The sequence below is a fragment of the Symphodus melops genome (assembly GCF_947650265.1).
Source record: "Symphodus melops genome assembly, chromosome: 22".
Classification (NCBI taxonomy): Eukaryota; Metazoa; Chordata; class Actinopteri; order Labriformes; family Labridae; genus Symphodus; species Symphodus melops.
Genome location: NC_136712.1, coordinates 18,290,996 through 18,314,375, shown reverse-complemented (window position 1 = coordinate 18,314,375; position 23,380 = coordinate 18,290,996). Strand labels below are relative to the sequence as shown.

Sequence of the window (23,380 nt, the reverse complement as noted above, 5' to 3'; positions counted from 1 at the left end):
CTCCTCCCACTACTCCTCCCACTGCTCCACACGTGCCTGATGTCTTCTGCACCTTTAAGCCACTGACTTCTGCTGATGCTGAGGAGGAACGTCTCATATTGGACTCCATTGCTTGGCCTGAAACTCCACCTCTGCCAGCTCCTTTTCTATTGAACCGGACAAGTGATCCCGCCCACAGCACCTTCACCATTCTTCCAGGGAGGGGTGGAGAAGAGCGGCACGTAGGAGACCAGCTGGACGTCATTATACAAATATACGACTTCCAAGGTAACCCCAAGAAATCTGGAGGAGATTTCTTAATTGCCCGGTTGCACAACAGAGCGCTTGAAGCAGGTGTAGCTGGACGAGTGGTGGATCACCTTAATGGCTCCTACTCTGCTGCATTCCCTTTACTCTGGGAAGGAAGCGCACAGGTTGAGGTAGAGTTCAAGACTTTCTTCTAAAATTATATTGTGAAACAAGTAAAGCAAAATGACTCACCTATTGCAATGCTATTGTCCTGTAGATCACTTGATTTGTAAAATATAAATCATTCCCCTTGGCTTGCTTTTGCTAACAAGCAACAATATCCAACATAAAAAGTCCTTGTGATGTTGTATTCCAGAGCAGGGACAAGTTTAGGATCAGACCTTATGTGGTGATCAGCCCATAAAGAGATCAATTCTCCTACTAAACACTATATTTCACTGAAATTAATTCTATAAACAATCATAGTTCCATACATACGTTTTACACTATATGAATTGAATTTGACAGGACCGATATGACTCCTATGCCAGTGAGTACCTCACCAACCAAACAAAGCCCATCAAAGATCCCATCAAGAGGAGCAGTCTCGTTTTATCTGCTAGGCTCCAGTCTGAGAGAAGTCCAGCTCCCAAAAAAAGCACTCGTCCCTAAAGAATGACTGTTCTCTGTTCTGTTGGTTGGACATTGCATCACAGATGCATGAAGGAAGTCTGGATGAATAAGTTGAGCAATAAAAACCAGACATGCCCGCTGGTATTGTTGCAAATGGGCAAGCTGAGAACTGGTACCAAATCAGATTTGGTAGGCTATTTGAAAGACCTAATCATGTTAAAGGTCCGAGGGGGTCTAGAACCTAAGATACCGGTAAATATAATGGCTGCCATTTGGGGGGGGGGGGTCAGGAGGGGGCGGAGTTTGAGAGAGAGACAGAGTTCAGAGTTCGGGGGGTAGAGTTCAGTAGGGAGACAGCTCTGGGGAAAAAGCTGTTCCTCAGTCTGCTGGTTCTGGTCCGGAGGCTTCTGAAGCGCCTACCGGAGGGCAGGAGGGTAAACAGTCTGTGGGCAGGGTGGGAGGAGTCTTTAAGGATGCCGTGAGCTCGCCGCAGACAGCGTTTCCTCTGGACATCCTCAATGGCAGGAAGTGGACACCTTCTGATGCGCTGGGCTGTTTTAACCACCCGCTGTAGCGCCTTACGGTCCGTGACAGAGCAGTTTCCGTACCAGACTGTGACACTGCTGGTTAGGATGCTCTCAATCACACAGCGGTAGAAGTTCCTCAGTACAGCTGAAGACAGGTGGTGTCTCTTCAGTGTCCTCAGGAAAAAGAGGCGTTGATGAGCCTTCTTCACCAGACTGGAGGTGTTAGTGGACCAGGATAGGTCCTCTGTGATGTGGGTCCCCAGGCACTTGAAGCTGGAGACACGTTCAACAGCCATCCCGTTGATGTGAATGGGGTTGTGCGTGCTTCCCTTTTCTCTCCTGAAGTCCACGATGAGCTCCTTTGTCTTGCTGGTGTTGAGAAGCAGGTTGTTGCCAGCGCACCAGGTGGCCAGATGCTGTACCTCCTCCCTGTAGGTTGTGTCATCGTTGTTGCTGATGAGGCCAATCACCGCTGTATCGTCCGCAAACTTGATGATGGTGTTGGATCCATGTACAGGTCTGCAGTCGTGGGTGAAGAGGGAGTAGAGGAATGGGCTCAGCACACAGCCCTGTGGTACGCCTGTGTTGAGTGTGATGGTGGAGGAGCAGGTGTGTCCTGACCTAACATACTGGGGTCTGTTGGTCAGAAAGTCCATTATCCAGTGACGGAGGGAGGTGTTGAAGCCCAGGTCTCCAAGTTTAGTGTTCAACTTGGAGGGGATGACAGTGTTGAATGCTGAGCTGAAATCAACAAACAGCATTCGTGCGTATGTGTTGTTATTGTCCAGATGTGTGAGCACAGAGTGCAGCGCAGTGGAGACTGCATCCTCTGTACCCCTATTGCTGCGGTAGGCAAACTGGTATGGGTCCAGTGTGGGTGGGAGGCAGATTTTCAGGTGCGCTAGGACCAGTCGCTCAAAGCACTTCATAATGATGGGTGTGAGTGCTACAGGGTGGTAGTCATTCAGGCCTGTCGGGCTGGAGTGTTTCGGCACTGGGACAATGGAGGTGGCTTTGAAGCATGCTGGCACAGCTGCTTGGGCGAGGGACAGGTTGAAGATGTCCGTAAAAACCCCAGTGAGCTGCTCCGCACATGCTCTAAGCACGCGCCCAGGGGTGCCGTCTGGACCAGCAGCCTTTCGGACGTTGATCCGGCTCAGTGCAGCGTGGACGTCTGTGGTGGTGAATGAGAGGGGCTGGTTGTCTGCAGGAGGTCTGGTCGTGGTCTGCGTCTCCTTGTTGTCTCTATCGAAACGAGCATAAAAGTGATTTAGCTCGTTCAGGAAGGAGACATCTGTGGTCATCGGGGTGGAGTTGCTGGGTTTATAGTCACTGATGGCCTGGATGCCTTGCCACATGCGTCTGGGGTCGGAGTTGGAGAAGTGTTCCTCTACCTTCAGCTTGTAGCAGTGCTTGGCCTTGATGATGCCCCTCCTCAGGTTTGCCCTGGACACGCTGTAGGCCATTGCATCACCTGATCTAAAGGCGGTGTTGCGGGCCTTCAGCAGGAGACGCACCTCCTTGTTCATCCATGGCTTCTGATTTGGGTACGTGGTGATCTGCTTCCATGTTGTCACACTGTCGATGGTGGTGTTGATATAATCCAGCACAGAAGAAGTGTAGGTGTCAATGTCTGTGTGAGAGCCCAAGGTAGCCTGAGAGGCAAACATACTCCAGTCTGTGTGATGGAACTTGTCCTGAAGTACAGAGTCTGTCCCCGCTGGCCACACTTTAATTGTTGTCACTGATGGCTTCACACGTTGGATGAGTGGGGAGTACTTGGGGATGAGGAACAAAGAAAGGTGGTCTGACTGTCCCAGGTGGGGGAGGGGGGTCGTGGTGTAGGCTCCTGCAATGTTAGTGTAAACATGATCCAGAGTTTTGTTTCCTCTTGTATTGCAGGAAACATGCTGGTGAAATTTAGGGAGCACTGTCTTTAAGTTTGAGTGATTAAAATCACCTGCAACTATAAATGCAGCCTCCGGGTGAGCAGTCTGTTGTTTACTAATGGCTGTGTAAAGTTCCTTCATAGCAGCTTTTGCATCTGCATCGGGGGATGTAGGCTGCAGTTACAATAGTGGAGCTGAGCTCCCTTGGCTGATAGAAAGGTCTACATTTAACCATGAGAAACTCAATGTTAACTGAGCAGTGTCTCCCAATAATGACAGAGTCTGTACACCAAGTTTTGTTGATATAAATGCACAGTCCTCCTCCTCTGGTCTTACCGGAGTCCTCTGCTGTTCTATCTGCCCGGAGTGTGTGGCGACCGGCTAGCTTGATAGCATCGTCCGGTACTCCATTGTTTAGCCATGTTTCTGTGAAGATCATGACATTACAGTCCATAAGTCTCTTGCTGTGCATGATGCGAAGTCGTAACTCGTCCATCTTGTTCATCAAAGACCGCACATTAGCGAGGAAAATGCTGGGTAACGGGAGACGGTGCGGTGTTAGCTTTAGCTTAGCCCTTATACCTCCGCGCTTCCCCCGCCTTTGTTTACGGTCTCGTCGCCGCCTGCGAGCACTTCCGCCCGGCCGGGGAGAGTGCGTAGCCTCGGGTGTTTTGGCGATCTCGGGGATGAGTCGAAGATTGTTGATTGGATCGTCAGGGAGATGTATTCCAATATCCAAAAGTTCCTGTCTGGTGTAGGATGTTAAGGCGAGGCTGTTCCGTACGAACAAGCCGGAAATTAACAGGAGAATTACTGCAAAATTGCAAATCTGAGAGAGACGCTGGGCCTCGCGATGCGCTCGCGCCGCCATCTTGGTCATACAAATCTCCCACAGGACAAACAACAGTGTGCCAAGTTTCATGCTTTTATCTATAACACCACCATCCTTTTCTATATTTCACTTATCTGCTGGGCTAAGGGTATAGTCCTCTTTGCAGTGGTCTGATGTTCAAAACTGACCTTTGCCTTGAATGCCATCCCCTTACTCTCTCCTCCAAACATTTCCTGTTGGTAATTGAAGAAAACAGGTTCTACTGGCCCGCAAGTGGGGAGTTGGCAATTTCTATTAATCTCTCTTAAGCTTTTAATTTAAATAAAGTAACAACTTCAGTAAGCTAACACCAAAAAATACAATGACATCTTATTAAGTTCATGAATAACAGGCATGGCTTGTATGCAATACCTTTAAAACTCTTGTTCTCTGTTCTATCAGGTGACGCTTGTCCACTCAAGCGAGGCTGTCACAGTCCTTCATAGGCTAAACAGAGAACATCCTGATAGGGCTATCTACAAGAGCCTCTTTCGCTCAGGCAATATCTCTGAAAGCACCATCTGTAATGTTTGCCTTCGTCAAACCAGCCAGCCACAGTGCAACTACACTGACCTCCGCACAGGTGACCCGTGGTTCTGCTACAAGCCAAAGACGCTGAGCTGTGATGCCAGGATGAACCACATAAATGGTGGATTGACTAACAGACAAAAGGCCAATGAAGGAAAGCTTTTCCGAAGGTGAGGGATCGGAGCAATAGAAATGATGCATCTAGTTTTACATGTCATGAGTGTAAACAAAGAGTAAAGTATCACCTGGTGGAAAATGTTGAGTTTGTAACTACAGGAGGCAAAGATAAAATCTTCAGATGTTTACAGTGTAAGATAATATATCAGTTACTTAGTCTGAACAATTAAAGTTGACTCTCATCACCACAAATCTGAAGTGTAACTTTTCAGTCTAAATATGGAGGCAGAGTCATTTAAATCCCATTTCACTGTGGTTTTCATATTGTATTGTTAGTGTAAGAGGTACTTTATCATGGGATGTTTTTTTTTTTTTTTTTTCAGTGACGTCAACATGCAAGTCTTCATTCAGGCTTCAGGACCGACCAATATTACTGTGCTGCCTGAAAAGAAAGGTAAAGCACAGTTTTTCTAAACGTATCTTTTTTTCCCTCAAAACATAAAACAGCACTTGAGACAAGGCCAGAGATGCAAAAGTTAAAAAAAACAAAACAAAACAAAACACAAAAGACGGGTATAAAACATATTGCACACATTGGCACTGCTGCATATGATGTGACTTTGCATTATGAAAGAAATCTCAATGTGACCTTGAAAATAAAAAATGTGAAAATGCATTCAACCTTCCTCTTTAAGCGAGAGCATTGTTGGAACTGTCTTTGCCTTGTAGAAAGGATATACCATTATAAGGCAACAATCAATAAATTAACCAGCTTCTATACAACACTGAGATAGAACTGCAAGCCTTTACTTCATTCATACTCAAAACTAGATTAATTTTCATTACCAGTGTGCTATTAAAAATACTAAACTACTTAACATCTCTAAATGTTTACCTTTTAAATAATTAACATTTTCATGTAAGATTCATTTGGTAACATTTACCTAACCACAATAAATCTGGGAGGCTTTACAGAGCGCCTGCTTCAGTGTCCAACCTCGCTGTAGAGCGGAGATCATGAAATCTGGCTGTCATGCATCCGCACAATAAATACATGCACCAGAGACGTACGCTGTGCTGCTGATCACTACAGCACATAATGTGTATTTTTCTTCTAAACTAAATCTTATTTTGACCTGTAACTCTCAGAACAGTCCACAGTCAGTCAAGGCAGTGGGACGTCTGGACCCTCTGGATATTACTACCAGGGTATGTGGAGACCACTAGGTGGCACCAAAGTCAACCACTTCAACGCTTCTGCCATCACTCAGTGTCTGAAAGGAAAGGTGGTCCACCTGTATGGAGACTCCACCGTCAGGCAGTGGTTTGAGTACCTCAAGGCTTCACTAAAAGGTAGCTGATCCACAGAGATTTCAGGTAACAGTTTAATTGTGTTTATATCACAGCTTAACTTGTTCTTTCTGTCACACTTTCAGATGCTAAGGAGATAAACCGGGATAAACCAAGGAAAGCAGGACCTTACATGACATGGGACAATGCAAGAAACACCTTGGTGACGTACCACTTCCATGGTCCTCCTATTAGTATTTCCGACAATATCCCAGTCAGCGAGCTTCATTATATTGCCAATGAAATAGATGATGTAGTTGGTGGCCCCAACACAGTTGTAATTTTTGGCATCTGGGCTCACCTCACTCCTTTCCCAATTCGATTCTACATCAGAAGGCTACAGAGCATCCGCAGGGCGGTGATTCGTCTGTTGAACAGGGCTCCAGACACGCTGGTGTTCATCAGGACTCCAAACCTCAGAGGCTCATATCTTGCCTATGTATTTGTCTTTAATGACTGGTATGCAATGCAGCAGAACAAGGCGGTCAGGGCTGTGTTCAAAGGACTTAATGTTCATCTGGTGGATGCCTGGGAGATGGTTCTGGCCCACCACCTTCCTCACAACATTCACCCACTTCCTCCCATAATAAAGAATATAGTTAACATTATATTGTCCCACACATGTCCCCAATAGCGCATTTAGAAGTCTTAGAATTAGTGTTGATTAAAGTTGCTATTCCAAAGTGCAGATTTTTTTCCTCAAATGGCCACACACTCGTTGTGTTCAGTGCATCCTGACTGTTGGCAGTTATTTCCGTGCCGTATCAGCGCTCAGTGCACATGCAGGCAAGTGCAAGTGTGTCTGATATAAGAATGATCCCGACCCAAAAAATGACAACTCTCCAATCAACATGTTTAGGGAGGTATTCAAATGAATGCATTCTTGTATCCGATGAACACTTGGAACGTTAATTAAAATATTGGATCATAATAATTCAGAAAAGGCATAAAACTGATCAGAATGCAGGAAAAATAATGTTAGGTGTCCAAAATGTTCTGAGGGGGATCCCCAGACCCTCCATAACCTGTTGGTGAACACTATTAAATGTTGTGTCTAACAGACAACTTTGCAATATTTCTGATAACAGAGTCACTGTTGCAGACTGATAACAGTCACTGTTGCAGACTGATAACAGAGTCACTGTTGCAGACTGATAACAGAGTCACTGTTGCAGACTGATAACAGAGTCACTGTTGCAGACTGATAACAGAGTCACTGTTGCAGACTGATTACAGAGTCACTGTTGCAGACTGATAACAGAGTCACTGTTGCAGACTGATAACAGAGTCACTGTTGCAGACTGATAACAGAGTCACTGTTGCAGACGTTTGTGCTGCCACATTGACTCTAGATGCATGCACAGTCTTCATTGCAGTTGTCCTTTAACCTTAACTAGCTCTCATTCATTTAAGCATGTGTGTGGGTGGATCATAGTGTAATCCACTCTCTACTGGTTTCAAGTTGCAAACTAAGTCGACGCCCAGTTGGAAAGAATACACAGTAGTCTCTGTAGCCAACTGTTTTGAGTACTCAGAGAAAAACAGACAGTAAGTACTCAATTAAAATACGTTCTTATCTTTCGAGAGATTCAAAAACCTTTCTGTCATTTCTAACCATGCAATAACAACTTTCATACTTTGCCTTTCATTTCTGATACTGTGAATAAAAAAAGAAACTATTTTTGGAGACGCATTACGATCAAAGGTATGTGCCTTAATATAATGTATAATCATAGCTTGCGCATTAACAGCTGGATATGCAGTTTCACATGTCTCAGATTACTGACATGTTGTGCATCATGACAGAACTGTAGATTCAGTGTTTTGAATGTCATTTGGATGAGCTTGATTTATTATAAGAACAATATCTAGCCTTTGTTGCTTTTACAAGGCCATACAAGGCCATGAACAAATTCCTGTCTGCTCACAAAACTTCCTTCTATGATAATTATCAGTCCAAGCTACTAAATAAATCAAATAGAGTTCTACATTATTCAGCCTTTAACTGTAACATTATTGGTTCCATTTACACCCAACACATGGGAGATAGATAGATAGACACTTTATTGATCCTGGGGGAAATTCAAGGCATCCAGTAGCAGTATACAGACAGGCAGGACACGAGACATTAATTACAATACACACCCGCTGTCCCCCCCCTCTATATACAATAATCCCCCAAACAAGATTTAGCAGCCCCTATGTGACTAAGAGTAAACATAATTACAGGTTAAACCTGTGCAGTTAGCATTAGCATTAGACTTAAAACTTATATAGCATAATGTACATAACCTGTGAGGAGAGAAAAACATGTGCTGATTAAAAGAGACCTGTAAACAGTTAAAGAGCCTTAGAAACAAAGTGCTGACCTTCTAGAAACTAGTTGCATGCGTATGTGCAGAGGTGTTCGAGGTAGTGCCAGAGGTGTGAGTACAGTTGTTAAACAGTCAATGCAGGAATGCAAATTGGGCCATTAAAGTGCTCAGCAACTTAAAGGAGCAGTGATTTGCATTAAGTGTCCAAAACAATAAGGTGAAACCAGGAGTGCTTAGGGTGATTATCGTTAAGTACCCAACTATTGAGGAGCAGATTAGCATTAAGTGTTGAAGACAATAGAGTGAAACTTGACCTAGTTAGGGTGGTCATGTCAACCATTACAGATATAGCATAACACAACAGTAGGATGAAACCAGACATAATTAGGGTGATTATCATTAAAGTGACCAGTGCTCAGTAAGGTGACTATCAATATGCATTAAAGTGTCCAACTGGAGGCTGACTCTGAGGTCAGCAGTGCAGATGAGGAGTGAGAAAAAAAGTGAAAAATGAGTCCAGGATTCACCGTGTGCTTCTTCCCTGCCGTGACAGTGAAGTGTTGTACAGTCTTGTGGCCTATAGGGGGACAAAAGAGTTCTTGAATTTCCCTCGGGATCAATAAAGTATCTATCTATCTATCTATCTATCTATCTATCTATCTATCTATCTATCCATCTATCCATCTATCCATCTATCCATCTATCCATCTATCCATCCATCCATCCATCCATCCATCCATCCATCCATCCATCTATCCATCTATCCATCTATCTATCTATCTATCTATCTATCTAGAGTCTGTCCGTGGAGCACGACTGTGACAGCAGTCTGTCACTGAACATGCTCCTCTGCCCGGTGAAGGTGCTGTGCAGAGGGTGGTGTGTGTTGTCCATGATAGAGAGCATTTTGTCCAGAGTCCTCCTCTCCACCACCGTCACCAGTGAGTCCAGCTCTGGTATGTGTATGGTATTTTTTGGTTTTGGTGGTATTGGATTTGTAGTCGTTTCTTCTTTCGGACATCAGGAAGTGAGATCATTTATAGAACGTTTCAGTGAGTTTTAAATGCATCACTAAACAAGCTGTCAGGAGCTCTCAGCCTCTTACCCCCAGCACCAGCATGTTAGTATGTATTTTCATGTATTCATTTATCTTGGTAATTTTTGTGGATATATCATTTTAAATCTCTGGGAATTCCTCTTTCCGGTCTGTATAAACAATGCTTGTAATGCACTTTGTCAGTCAATTACTCTATCATTTTTGGTTTCTCTCATTTTTTATCTCCCCGTGGGGCAGACAAAGTGTGTGTTTGTGTGTGCATAAGTGTGCTACCGTCATATGTAATGACTTTGTATATTTTTGCTGTATGTGTAAGTGGTGCACAAGGTTTTTGTTTTGTATTGAAAAAAATTATAAATAATAATAAAAAAAAAAAATCAATGTGATCATGTGAGATGTTAAACAACTAATTTAAATAATGACAAAAAAAGACTCTTTGCAATAATGGGGGATTATACCGGGTTACAAGGTATATACAGTATATATATACGGCGTCAGCTACGTAATAGCGTGATATCATAGCAGCGCGACACAGAGTGGAATGCATCTTTTTCCTTTGCATGTGGCTCTCTCTAGAACAATATGCTTTGTTTCAGAGAAGGCTGCGTGCCGCGAGTAGAAATACAGCCAAATTAACAAGAAAGCTTTCGGACATGGTACTTAAGATTTCCAATGTAAACAGTCTAAACGGCACATTGGCTCGAAAGAAACGACAACACAGAAAGGTAAGCTTACTTTCATTTCGTTTAGTTACAATGTGTTTCTCAAGTTTCTCAATGTACTCCTGTTCTGCCTGACAAATCTTCAATTGATCAATGCAATACGAAACTATTAAAAGTAAACGTATTTGTTATGTAGTTTTTCCTCATTTTGAGCAACAGTTATACCACAATATAGCCTGTTTTTGCAGCAGTGACACTTTATTTGAGTAGACTAACTCAGAAATGCATGCTATGATTTATTGAATTGTTAATATAATTTCACATTGTAATTAATAAATATTCATTTGTTTTATTATCAGTACTAATAACTTGTGTTTTCCAGGGAATTCAACTACTGGCTACTCATCGCCGCAGACCAACAGTTTGGGCCTTCAGCTGAGCCAATGAGTGGTGGGATGTGGTCGTCCCAGGATTCACACAAACACACACACACACACACACACAAACAAACAATGGGTACATAACTTCAGTTTGTCTAAAAAAACATTTCTGTACCTTTCTAACAAGCTGCGGCCGGCGATGGAAAAGCAGATTACAAACTACATACTGTGTGTTCCCCTGAAGAAAAGGATTATATATAAATCAGGACTCCTCTCCTTTACTGGATTGTCTGTCTCTCCTGTTACAGATGTACCCAGGGATATTAATCATAGTTGTTTGAATATTACTCTTTAACCAGGTCTCCCCCACAGCGAGGAAATCCAAATAAGAGTCCATCAGGAGATGTTGAACTTGATCTCAATACTCTGGATATTTAAGAGACCACCATGAACTCCTTTTGGTTTAGACTTTAAGTTCCAAATTCTCTTTGCATGGTTTTCCTTTAAAGAAAATCAGACTTTTGTTTACGTGCGGCATGGTCAATGTCTGCGTCACGTCCCTCCAGAGGACAGCTGGCGCTGGGAGGTTGATGTACAGAGCACGCAGTGTTTTTAAATGTATCATCAAGAACCATGGCAGGGTTATCTCTCGTGTCTGCTAGGCCAGGGAAAAATAGTCCTTACAATTGGACCAAAGTAGCTGTCAATAAAATTACCTGAGCCAATTGGAGGCAGTGAGCAGCCAACATCTCCTCCCTTACTCTAGGGGTCTTTTTCAAACCGTCCACTACACCCTACCCACTACCCCTCCGTTTGCGCGTCCACGCGGAGGGCCCGCCGTATTAAGTCTGTCTCAAACCACTTAGCGGGGAGTGGTAGTGGGCCATAAAACCCTCCGCCAGCGAGTCTGCGCCGATGCCCACTTGATGATCACGTGTAACGCCTATTGCGTCCGGTAGTCACGGAAGGAGTGACCTGTACTAAAGTAAGTTCTGTGTGTAAGTGTTTGAACAAACCAAAACACTGCTCCAACTAAGATGGACATTTAATATTGTCATACAGACGTTTACAACTTCACCCGTTTATTGTTTTAAAGGTTCAAATAAAAGCCTCCTCTTCTTTACTTCCTTCTGTTGACGTGTTTTATATTTAAATGGACTGTTACAAAAACTAAAGAATATTAAATCATGTTACAGACAACTTCTCACTGTTACTTATTCATCATTGTTCTACTTTTGATTTCTTTGTAAAACTTAATTTCGGCTACAACAAAAAAATCAACGTTTTGCTGCTGTGATGTTCATTTATAGTCTCCTTGTCTGTGCTTTCATTTAAGACAACTTGTTCTTTGATATTACAATAAATTAACTAAACATTAAATTATAAATTACAATAGAGAATGTGGGCTCCATCTGATCGTTTTGCTATAAGTCTACACTTATAGCATATAATTTACTAGAGAAAAATAATCTACATAAAGACTTTTACATAACGTAGGCCTACATTAATACTAAGCCATGCCGCTGAGAAACCATGGTAACACACACTTCCTGTTTCCACCTGAGAGAGGGAAGTTTGTCCCAATGCCTGCTGCTGTATTTCTACCCTACACCTGGATGTGTGACTTCTGACGGACACGGAGGGGGAGTGTGTAGGGGTTGGTTTGAAAAAGGTTTTAGGTGAGCTAATCACCTGATTGACGGCTTCACTTGCAGTCAGCCAGGAGATCGCAGGACACACTGTTTTCTGAAATAGTCATTGGGAAGTTCTGAAAGGAAAAAATAAATAAATCTGGAGACAAATCTTGACCTTCACCTGGTGAGTCAAATTTCCCTATCAAAGCAGCATTTATGCAAAGTCAAGCTCATGTTAACAAGCTGCTGTCCTTTAACAGAGAGTGAATCCTCAGTCTTACATAGTGCTGCTTTGTTGTCTTACTTGATGAGTGTCTATCCTAGTAATGATTGTTTCCCTTGTGTGTGTTAGTATTTCCTAGTTTCTTCTTCAGTGTTTCCTGTTTTATTGAGTCATTAGTTATTGTTGTGTTTCTTTATGTTCTAGTGTGTCTTGTTACATTATTCAATTCTCTGAGTGTCTTCATAGTTCCATGATTTACTTTGAATTTCAGACCACTAAAGTCTCTCTCTCTCTCTCTCTCTCTCTCTCTCTCTCTCTCTCGCTCGCTCGCTCGCTCGTAGTTGTCCTGGATGTGTGTTTCACTCCTGTGTTGATTGCCCTCATCATTAGTCTTAACTGTGTCTGATAACCATGTCTATTTAGTCTCTGTGTCAGATCATCTTTGTTGGACAGTGAATGTTTGTTGTCAGTCTGGTAGTTGTCTTCTTCGGATTCCCCGTGTTTTACTGTTTGGATTTTTTTTGTTGAACTTTTTGAAAGTACATTTTGTCTTGCCTTTTCGTTCAAATTAATATTTTTTTTAAGTTTCTGCAAATGGCTCCTCCTCCTTTTCTCTGTTTTCCATGTTTGTATATGACAATGTATTAAAGTTGAAAGACACAGAGTTGATTGGGTTAATTACGGTATCATGATTTTTAGACTCACTGGTTTTTAGATTAAGAAAGTAACAAGTGAATGTGAAGAAAAACACTGAAGAATAAATTGAACAGAATTATAAAGAAGTATAAATGTACCAGTTAAAAAGGTTACTTAAAGTCGTTCTTTAGTTCGGCTAAATGCCCATGTTTCCTTTATTGTGTGCATTACTTTTTTCCTGCATGGAACCTCATCCTACTTCACGCCAAATCTTTTATCCAAAAAACTTTAGGACGTTTCGTAGCATCAGGTTTTCTGACATGTGAACTTAGTACACCTGACTGAAAAATCTGTTTAGTTTAGTTTTATGACGTTCCTGTCAAACCTCAAGCACAAATAATCTGTTTGGGTACACCAGTCATTCTAACATCTTGATTGAATAGATGTAGTTTGATAGAAAATTAATACTATAAACTTAACATAGACTCTCTTTTCTCATTTTTTCCCTTCCAGTACCAGAGGAGGACTAACCATGTTGAAAAAAGGATTAATAAGTAACAAAGTCAACATGAAGCTTCTGAAGGGCGGTGTCATCGTGCTCCTGCTGACTGTGTTGTTCTTCATACTAATAAACAGGAACCTGCTGCAGGTGAGAACTGTGATTGTTGTCAACATTTTAAAGGTGGAATGTTTTTTTATGAGTCAGATTACAGGAGACGATATTCAACAGCGTCTCTCAATCTCAGATTGGGGTGGTTGAATGCATTGATGACGTACATGCACACTTGACGTGACGTCCCTGGAGACGTTGTACCAGTTGGTCAACAAAAGACGTCACCTAAACATACATAAAACAAGAATGACAGGTTTATTAATCATTGAGCAGTTAAAATGTTAAGTGTGATTCAGTTGACATTTAAGGATGAACCGAATGAATCTATTGTTTGCCCTGAGAGGCTCTAAAGAGGACTAGTCACCACCTACCTGTCCACATGAGGGCGCCAAAATCCACGCAAATTGAAAAACAGGTCATGATGTGCCTCTCTGTCTTGTGATGGACAGTTACTGTTTCATGGAGTGGCACAAATAGCTTGTTTATTGTGACACCTGATTGTTCGGTAAATAGTTGCATAAAAAACGCCTGAGGAATTGCCTGTATTTTAGTGTAAATACTTGTATATAACATTGTTGTTTGTAAATCTTGTAAATAAGTTTTGAAGATCACAATTTATATTTGCATCAAAAGTTATGAAAAGTGTTTGTTATTCAGGTTTGTGTTTATTTATACTCGGATTTTATAATTTTTGGGGGGGATTTTTTAAAAATTAATATAGCATGTCAAAATGAAATAATAATTGTAAATTCATATATGTGAGGTTGTGTTGAAAAATGATACCACACAAGGCCAGATAAACAGTTTTTAAGATGAAATATAAAGAGAAAATCAAAAGTAGTCAAAATCGGCCAATTATAGCCCCAGAGGGTTAAAGCTGGAAAAACCGAATATCATTGATTATGAAAAGAGCATCGCAGAGTGGCTGAGTCTTTGTGAAGTCAAGATGGGGAGGGGTTAAACACTCTGTTGGAGACAGTGATGGCAAATGGTGCAATTATTTAAGCATAATGGATTTCATTTGTTTTTATTTAATGTTGCTGTACTATAATTTAAGCCATTACTTGTATAAACCTGGTGTTAGTGCAGTGTTGTATTTTGTTTGATAAAATGATGGCATACAAAATAACACTTAAAGAGTTTGGCTTATGTAAACCAGGGCCTGATTTATTTAAATTTCTTACATCTGCCATTAAATTAGCAATGCAGCCAGAGGAAGACAATCTCGTTGGAAAAAATACATATTTAAAACATTTCATTGGCTTGTAACGCCATTATGCAATGGAAATTACAAAAATGGAGTGGAGCAGGCCGTGCCAACCATAGATTTAAGATTGTAGACGAAGAGGTCAAGTTTTTGAAAACTGTGACTTCCAGCAGCTTAAAGTTTACAAATCATAAACAGTTATAAGTATTATTTTAGAAAAATCATTGATCTTCCCTTCAGTTTATTTTATGTTAGTGAATTTTTTTTGATGCATCTTTGTCACCATCTTTCTTTTTCAACTCCTTGCCAGGTACGTTTTAAAGAGAACTCTGCCATCGTCCCCAAGAAAGTGACCTCTGCTCCTCCTTCTGCTCCTTCCTCTGCTCCTCCCACGGCTCCTCCCACTGCTCCTCCCACTGCTCCACACGTGCCTGATGCCTTCTGCACCTTCAAGCCACTGACTTCTGCTGATGCTGAGGAGGAACGTCTCATATTGGACTCCATTGCTTGGCCTGAAACTCCACCTCTGCCAGCTCCTTTTTTATTGAACCAGACAAGTGATCCCGCCCACAGCACCTTCACCATTCTTCCAGGGAGGGGTGGAGTAGAGCGGCACGTAGGAGACCAGCTGGACGTCATTATACAAATATATGACTTCCAAGGTAACCCCAAGAAATCTGGAGGAGATTTCTTAATTGCCCGGTTGCACAACAGAGCGCTTGAAGCAGGTGTAGCTGGACGAGTGGTGGATCACCTTAATGGCTCCTACTCTGCTGCATTCCCTTTACTCTGGGAAGGAAGCGCACAGGTTGAGGTAGAGTTCAAGATTTTCTCCTAAAATTATATTGTAAAACAAGTCAAGCAAAATGACTCACCTATTGCAATGCTATTGTCCTGTGGGCCATTTAATTCATGGAATCTAAACCATTTCTCCCGACTTACTTCTTGTTTTGCTGACCTTTTAAATGACACCTCATGTCAGCCTATAACAGCCAATGAGAGCCTTTGTTAGAACTCTACTTGTTCCCAGGGCCAATAGCACGTGACTGTACAGATGACTGACAGACACACATCTAAGAGGGTGCTGGATCACAACAAAAACAAGTGGATACACAAATCAAGGAGCTCCAGTTTCAAGGAGCAATACTATGGCCTGGGATGTTTGCTATAACTTAAACACCCTTGTGTTTTGTTTTGTCAGGTGACGCTTGTCCACTCAAGCGAAGCTGTCACAGTCCTCCGCAGGCTGAAAAGAGAAAATCCTGATAGGGTTCTCTTTAAAAACACCTTTCGCTCAGGCAATATCTCTGAAAGCACCATCTGTAATGTTTGCCTTCGTCAAACCAGCCAGCCACAGTGCGACTACACTGACCTCCGCACAGGTGACCCGTGGTTCTGCTACAAGCCAAAGACGCTGAGCTGTGATACCAGAGTTGGCCACATGAGAGCCGGATTCAAAGTAAGACTCAAGGACAATGAGGGGAAACTTTTCCAAAGGTGAGGGATCGGAGCAATAGAAATGATGCATCTAGTTTTACATGTGATGAGTGTAAACAAAGAGTAAAGTATCACCTGGTGTAAAATGTTGAGTTTGTAACTACAGGAGGCAAAGATAAAATCTTCAGATGTTTACAGTGTAAGATAATATATCAGTTACTTAGTCTGAACAATTAAAGTTGACTCTCATCACCACAAATCTGAAGTGTAACTTTTCAGTCTAAATATGGAGGCAGAGTCTTTTAATAAAACTAAAGTTTTACCTTTTGATAAATCCCATTTAACAGTAGTTTACATATTGCATTGTGTGTAAGATACTTTATCATCTGAGTTTTTCCATCCAGCAATGTCAACCTGAAAGTCTTCATTCAGGCTTCAGGACCGGCCAGTCTTACTGTGCTGCCTCAAAGGAAAGGTAAAAGTTTTTCTACTTCCACCTTAAATAAAAAGTCTCAATGTGACCTTGAAAAAAAGCAATGCATACAACCTTCCTCTTTGCAGCTCAAAAACGTTCATCATGTTTCTCGCCTTCTTCAGAAGCGTCTCACTGACAGCATGTGATGCGTCAGTCGGCGCTGGGCGCAGTACGCCTGGCTGTCTATTGGGCTTGTCACAACAGGGCATTTTGGTGTAGGTGTGGCAGGCCTGGTGGATCTCACGGCTCAGCTGGGTGCTGGCTGTTAAGATCTGTATAGGGAACATCTACCCTTACACATATGTCTGAACAAAAAAAACATCCACAACCTTCCTCTTTAAGCGAGAGCATTGTTGGAACAGTTTTTGCCTTGTAGAAAGGATATACCATTATAAGGCAACAATCAATAAATTAACCAGCTTCTATACAACACTGAGATAGAACTGCAAGCCTTTACTTCATTCACACTCAAAACTAGATTAATTTTCATTACCAGTGTACTATTAAAAATACTAAACTACTTAACATCTCTAAATGTTTACCTTTTAAATAATTAACATTTTCATGTAAGATTGATTTACCTAATCACAATAAACACATGCACCAGAGACGTACGCTGTGCTGCTGATCACTACAGCACATAATGTGTATTTTTCGACAGCTATAACAAGTCCAATAAATACACTAAACTGCACAGGGGAAAAAATTGAATGGATGCTTTTTTGTGTAAATGTATGACGTCATCTTGAGTGTCAAGTAAAATAAGCAAAGTAAAGGCGACACCTTGTGTTGGTCTTTTTAGGGGATCTGTTAACAATAAATGATACAACAATGAGTTTAATAACCTAAATCTTATTTTGATCTGTAACTCTCAGAGCGGTCCACAGTCAGTCAAGGCAGTGGGACGTCTGGACCCACTGGATATTACTACCAGGGTATGTGGAGATCACTAGGTGGCACCAAAGTCAACCACTTCAACGCTTCTGCCATCACTCAGTGTCTGAAAGGAAAGGTGGTCCACCTGTATGGAGACTCTACCGTCAGGCAGTGGTTTGAGTACCTCAAGGCTTCACTAAAAGGTAGCTGATCCACAGAGATTTCAGGTAACAGTTTAATTGTTTATATCACAGCTTAACTTGTTCTTTCTGTCACACTTTCAGATGCTAAGGAGATAAACCGGGATAAGCCGAAGCAAACAGGACCTTACATGATATGGGACAATGAAAGAAACACCTTGGTGACGTTCCGTGTCCATGGTCCTCCTCTTAGTTTCATCTACGTTCCAACAAGTGAGCTGCATTACATTTCCAATGAAATAGATGAGTTAGTAGGTGGCACCAACACAGTTGTAATTTTTGGCATCTGGGCTCACCTCAATCCTTTCCCAAATCAATTCTACATCAGAAGGCTTCAGAGCATCCGCAGGGCGGTGATTCGTCTGTTGAGCAGGGCTCCAGACACGCAGGTGGTCATCAAGTCTGCCAACCTCAGAGAGGTATCACCTCCTATAGCATTAAACTACAGTGACTGGTACGCACTTCAACTGGACAAGGTGCTCAGAGCTATGTTCAGAGGGCTTAACGTTCGACTAGTGGACGCTTGGGGGATGACTTTGGCCCACCACCTTCCTCACAACATTCACCCAGGACATCCCATTATTAAGAATATGATTGACAGTCTCTTGTCCTACGTATGCACCCAATAGGGATAATAGATGTGCATTGTTCAGTGAGGGGGTTAATAGGTCAATCAATTAATCTTTATTTGTATATAGAGCCAATTCATTACAAATGAGCAGGTTTAAGGCCTTACTCTTTGTGCTTTGAAAATGTTTATCTTTTACAAAATAACGATTTAAAAAAAACAAAACTTTTTTAACAACAAGGAATGACCAATAAGTATGTCCAAGTACTTAAATCCCCCAGATATTTTAAACATTCATGCGGTTGGAATGCATTTGCTCACACTACAACTGAAAATACTAAAAAAGCTCCCCTTTCTGTGGGGTCCCTCAGGGTTCAATGCTCGGACCTGTTTAGTTTTCATCATTGTTTCTCTGTCAGCTATTGTTGTTGTATGTCCTGTCATTGCATGGTATTTGTGGTTCATTATTACTGTATGTAGTACCATTGGAAATAAGGAGGTAAGTGTAGTGAATCTACAGCTGAATGACAAAGAAAAACCTCTATTATAACTGAGAACTTCAGTCAAGTATCCTGTAATAAACACTGGTTTAAGATGGTAATAATTCATTGTGTACATTCCAGGAAACGAGGCAACAATCTCCTAAAAACGCCTCATTCTTTACCGATTAATTCAACATAACTCTGTTAGTTATCATAGCTTTATGTTTTCACAGTACATGCTTTATTTATTATTTCCTGTTTAGATAGAATGTTCCTGTAAATGACTTTGTTTACATTGGTTATTGTACCTGACCGTACCTGTTAATAATGAATTTACATCAGATGCTATGAAAATTACATCAGCACTTACCTGGTAATACCTGTTAGAGGGAACATAAGCGGAGTTGAGATCAGCGAGTGTGTGTCTTTAGGTGCAGGCTGCACACTGGAATTAAAGTGAGTTTATTTGTTTATACTATGTACTGTATTTGTTGCTCATATGAAACTGTATACACTGTTAAAGATGTATTTCAATCATTGTCTTTATGAATATCTTTTGAAGTAATGCACTTCACGGAGGTTGCGGGGAATGATGTGGCTTAAAAATGTGAATTGCATTTGTTTTCTTTGTTCAGAAACGAGCCACTACTGTTGTCTTTACATTTTTCTTTAATGTCTAGACTCCGACCTTGACTTAGGTGAATTGTTTGAAGCATTTATTGAAATGTGAGTTTCTTACAAGCCATGCTATATAGTCGGGGAATAAAAAGACCCACACTAAATTTATTTCTGTATCGGTTCCTGTCATTTTATCACTAAGTCCCACCTTCCTTTTTCGAAATGAATTGTGGGGCGGCACTTTCTTATCTCCTAAACTGCTAAAATAACTGTGAAAGCCCTGCTGGGGTGTCTAAAATATGGTCTGGGGGGATGATTTGTTGCCTAATGTCCTTGATTGTTTATGTAAAATCAGATAAAAACGTCTCAGAAAGATCTTGGGAAGGATTAGTAAAATAAGAAGGGGAGGAGGTGGTAATTGATTCCAAAACCTCAAATAAAATTCTTGGGTCAGAATGATTGGCTAAAATCAGATTACCGTAAATTCCGTACTATTGAGCGCACCTGGATATAAGCCGCACCGGCTAAAAATAAGTAAATAAATGTATTTGTACATATATAAGCCGCACTTGATTATAAGCCGCAGGTGTCCACGCTATAACAAGAGCTATTTACACAGACGTAGGCTACCGGTAACATCCGCAAATACTGTAGCGTCCGTACGGACGTTAAAGGACGACGAGAGCGTTCAAATAATAACTTTTAATAACGCGATCACTGTCGGCCGTGACCACGCCGTTTACAGCAGAGAACAACACACATAACTTGCCGTAACAATCCAACTCTCTCCCCCAGCGTTCTCTCATACAGCCACTCAACACGTTCTCGCTGGTGCATTTACTGACTCTCCACATAATCGGAATTATGAACACATTATCAACTACTGACTTTACAACATGAACCGTTACAATACGAAGCCTAGCCGACGGTGTCTGTAACACGGCTGATGAAAAAGATGACCGTAATATATTTCACAAGAAAAAGTCCATCCATTCACTGCCTCAGAATGACTTCATTACTCTCTTCCTCAGTCTCTGTTGTCGCTGTCAGTGTCATCTTAACGTGCAGCAGCTCTGTTATCTTCTTTGACAGCCAGGTCGATCGCCTTTAACTTGAAAGCTACATCATATGTATTTCTCCGTGTGTTTTCCATCATGAGGGTGCGTGCATGAAGCGCAAAATGACTGATATTAAGATCCGACGTGACGAAGTCAAATGTTTTTGCGGCAGAAGCTCATTGTCCCCCATAAAAAATCCATGTATTAGCCGCACCGGAGTAGAAGCCGCAGTGCTCGAAGTGTGAGAAAAAAGTAGCGGCTTATAGTCCGGAATTTACGGTACAATAAAATGCTTTAGGCGTTCAGGAATACCAGTCTATCTCACGCCTCACACGGGGCACCAACTATGTTGGGGTTTTGCAGAGGTAATATGCAGTTAACATTTTTGTTTACCTTTTTATATACCAGCCAACAGAGCTGATGTAAACTAACATGTTACAGGTAGCTACACCTTTTGTGGCTACAGTACAAAAGCAGATTAAGAGAACTTAATCACTGTATTATTCTTGAACTTTATAAAAAGAAAGGGTTGACCTTAAAGGGAAACAGGGGTCAGAGTAAGGCTCCGGGGAGCATTGGAAAACAATTTTCACACAAAAGTGTGTACAAATGAGCCGATGTATGTGTGGTGTTTAAGCCAGGGTGTTAACTTCTAAAAGGCTTGCTATGTTGTCTATTCTGCCTGTAGGTGGCAATAAAGAGCTGCAGTTGTAGGGTGTCTCATGGCAGTAGGTTTTCTTTCACTGAAGAGATATTACATCCCACCATTTCTGTAAGACACAACAGTACGGTTGAATAAATCTATAAAAAGTGCAAACATTGAAATAATATAACACCAGATTTATTAGAAAAATTTATGAATGAAAGAAAATCTCCCAAAGGAACCAACAACACAAAATTAAGTTCACTTAATCATACTATGGTACACAGAGCAAACAGATTTGTTCACCAATCTTTGGCATAATATGCCATGCTCCTAATTATGCTTACTTAAGGCCTCTACAAAATGTAATATACTAAAATATACAAATCTTTATAAAGACATCAACACCAAAATTTTACAGCATTTCCTCTTCAACATAACACCTTTTTCTAATCATAAAATGTATTCAAACGGCACCAGTTTTATTTTACATGTCATTCAACACAAAACTGGCTTCTTTTACCATAGGGCTTGTGCATCTTAGTAGGTACTGCTGCTAAGTGTTTTAATGTAGCGCCATGTAAGTTCAGACAGGAAGACTGGTGTAATTCTTTCATTTATTCACCTCTTCATTTATTCTTAAACCACACCCCCTACTACGACCTCTCTCTCTCTCTCTCTCTCTGGTGATCAGCTGATCATGGGCGTGTATCAGCCTGGAATTAACCAGCCAGACTCTGCCACAAACTTTCTCAACCAATCAACCTACTGCTGTCAAAACGCTTAAAACTCTCTCCCTTTCAAAGTCAGTCTGTTGCTTCAGGCATAGACTGCAATACTGCTCCACCCCAGTCGCCTCCATCCAGCTCAGCAGAGTCCAGGCCAGGCTGAAACCCACTCATCATCACAGCCTCCATCCTCTTCACCCCCACCAGTGTAATGAGTCCAAAGGGGGCATCCTATCCTGTGTCAGCCTCATCACCCCTCAGAGGTCATGAAGTCGTCATGATGGAGTCTAGCCCCCAAAAGACTGAACATTTCATTCTATAATTGTAACATTTCATTGTTAATAAATAATTGTTCATTCTCAATTAAGTCTCTGCCGATTGAAATGGTTGATTCCGATCATCAGGAATCCCTTCTTTGGATGCAGTTGAGGCTGCTTCTATGCCAAAGGAGGAGCGACAATTATATTCTGATTAAATAAGGCCTGTCCCCGGTTTTATATAGTTAGTATAGTAGTTATATTATCGTTGAACCCTCTTCCTCCAATTTTGCCTCTGTCAAATGATCGTCAAATATGTAATTGTTTTTGAGTTCATTGATCTGTATTATCATTTGAGTTTAACAAACATCATTAATCATCATTAAACTATTGATCTTGATCAATCATTTTCCCACTCATGTCTATTAACCTTCGAACACTCACTTAAATTAGTAACATCATCACTAAAGCTGGGTGATTTTTACCCGATGTAATATACCCAATGAAAAATTACTTTTCATCAAAATATGACAATTAATGATATAATTAGAACAGTGTTCTTTAATGTTCCAAGTAAGCCATGTCTAACAAAATTAAAAGAAGCATCATGGGGGAAGCCTATAAAAACGCTCCAAAATTACAGAAACATTAAGGGGAAAAAAAACATAAACCTAAAAAGAAAAATTATCGGTCCACCCTTTTCTGGCACATTTGAGACTTCCCTGGTGAAGGCACAGTTTCCTTGACACATGATCAGCTGCAGGAGAGAGAAACTACTTCAGGTGAAAATCACCCAGTGACCCATGGCACTCAGACGAACGCAACATAATGAAAATCATGTAAATACTTTTGCTCGGGTGAAAATCACCCGGCGAAAGTGTTCCAGGGTTTAGGTGCCTTTATAACTATATTTCCCTAATATGTACATATTATTATGGTCAATACAGACGGTGCACACACTGAGGGCCCAGTGCGTGCGGATTCAACCACCACAGTAGCCACAAAGATAAAGATTTTCTGTTTTTGGCTGACGATAAAAACGGTTCAAAGTTAAACTCTGCTTTTAATCTTGTTAAAACTGTGTCAGACGAGGTCATTGCCAAAGTAATCCTTTCACAAATCATTAATAATGAAGGATACCCAGCTAGCAGTAATCTCTTTAAGTTAG

The 23,380-nt window shown here is 41.4% G+C and overlaps 3 protein-coding genes across 3 annotated transcripts in view; all 3 read left to right on the top strand.

The window, feature by feature from the left end:
• Window positions 1–2: 2 nt before the first annotated feature.
• LOC306818143 (NXPE family member 3-like) lies at window positions 3–7,152 on the top strand (the record flags this gene model as incomplete). Its single annotated transcript, XM_079335518.1, has 5 exons — window positions 3–419; window positions 4,551–4,846; window positions 5,177–5,247; window positions 5,943–6,146; window positions 6,230–7,152. Coding segments are annotated over 5 exons (1,536 nt in total), but the record flags the coding sequence as incomplete, so codon positions are not given.
• Window positions 7,153–15,138: 7,986 nt separating this feature from the next.
• The window catches only part of LOC306818142 (NXPE family member 3-like), a gene marked incomplete at its 5' end in the record, with an annotated part of 38,336 nt that continues 30,094 nt past the window's right edge, over window positions 15,139–23,380 (top strand). Inside the window, 3 exons of the mRNA XM_079335517.1 lie at window positions 15,139–15,684; window positions 16,072–16,367; window positions 16,712–16,782. Coding sequence (XP_079191643.1) covers window positions 15,139–15,684; window positions 16,072–16,367; window positions 16,712–16,782 — 913 coding nt within the window. The remainder of the gene's footprint in view (window positions 15,685–16,071; window positions 16,368–16,711; window positions 16,783–23,380) is intronic.
• On the top strand, window positions 17,381–18,555 carry LOC306818107 (NXPE family member 3-like; the record flags this gene model as incomplete). The annotated part of the gene is made up of 3 exons (XM_079335480.1): window positions 17,381–17,393; window positions 17,658–17,861; window positions 17,943–18,555. The coding sequence occupies 3 exons, from the start codon at window positions 17,381–17,383 to the stop codon at window positions 18,485–18,487; spliced, it is 762 nt and encodes a 253-aa protein (XP_079191606.1). The 3' UTR covers window positions 18,488–18,555.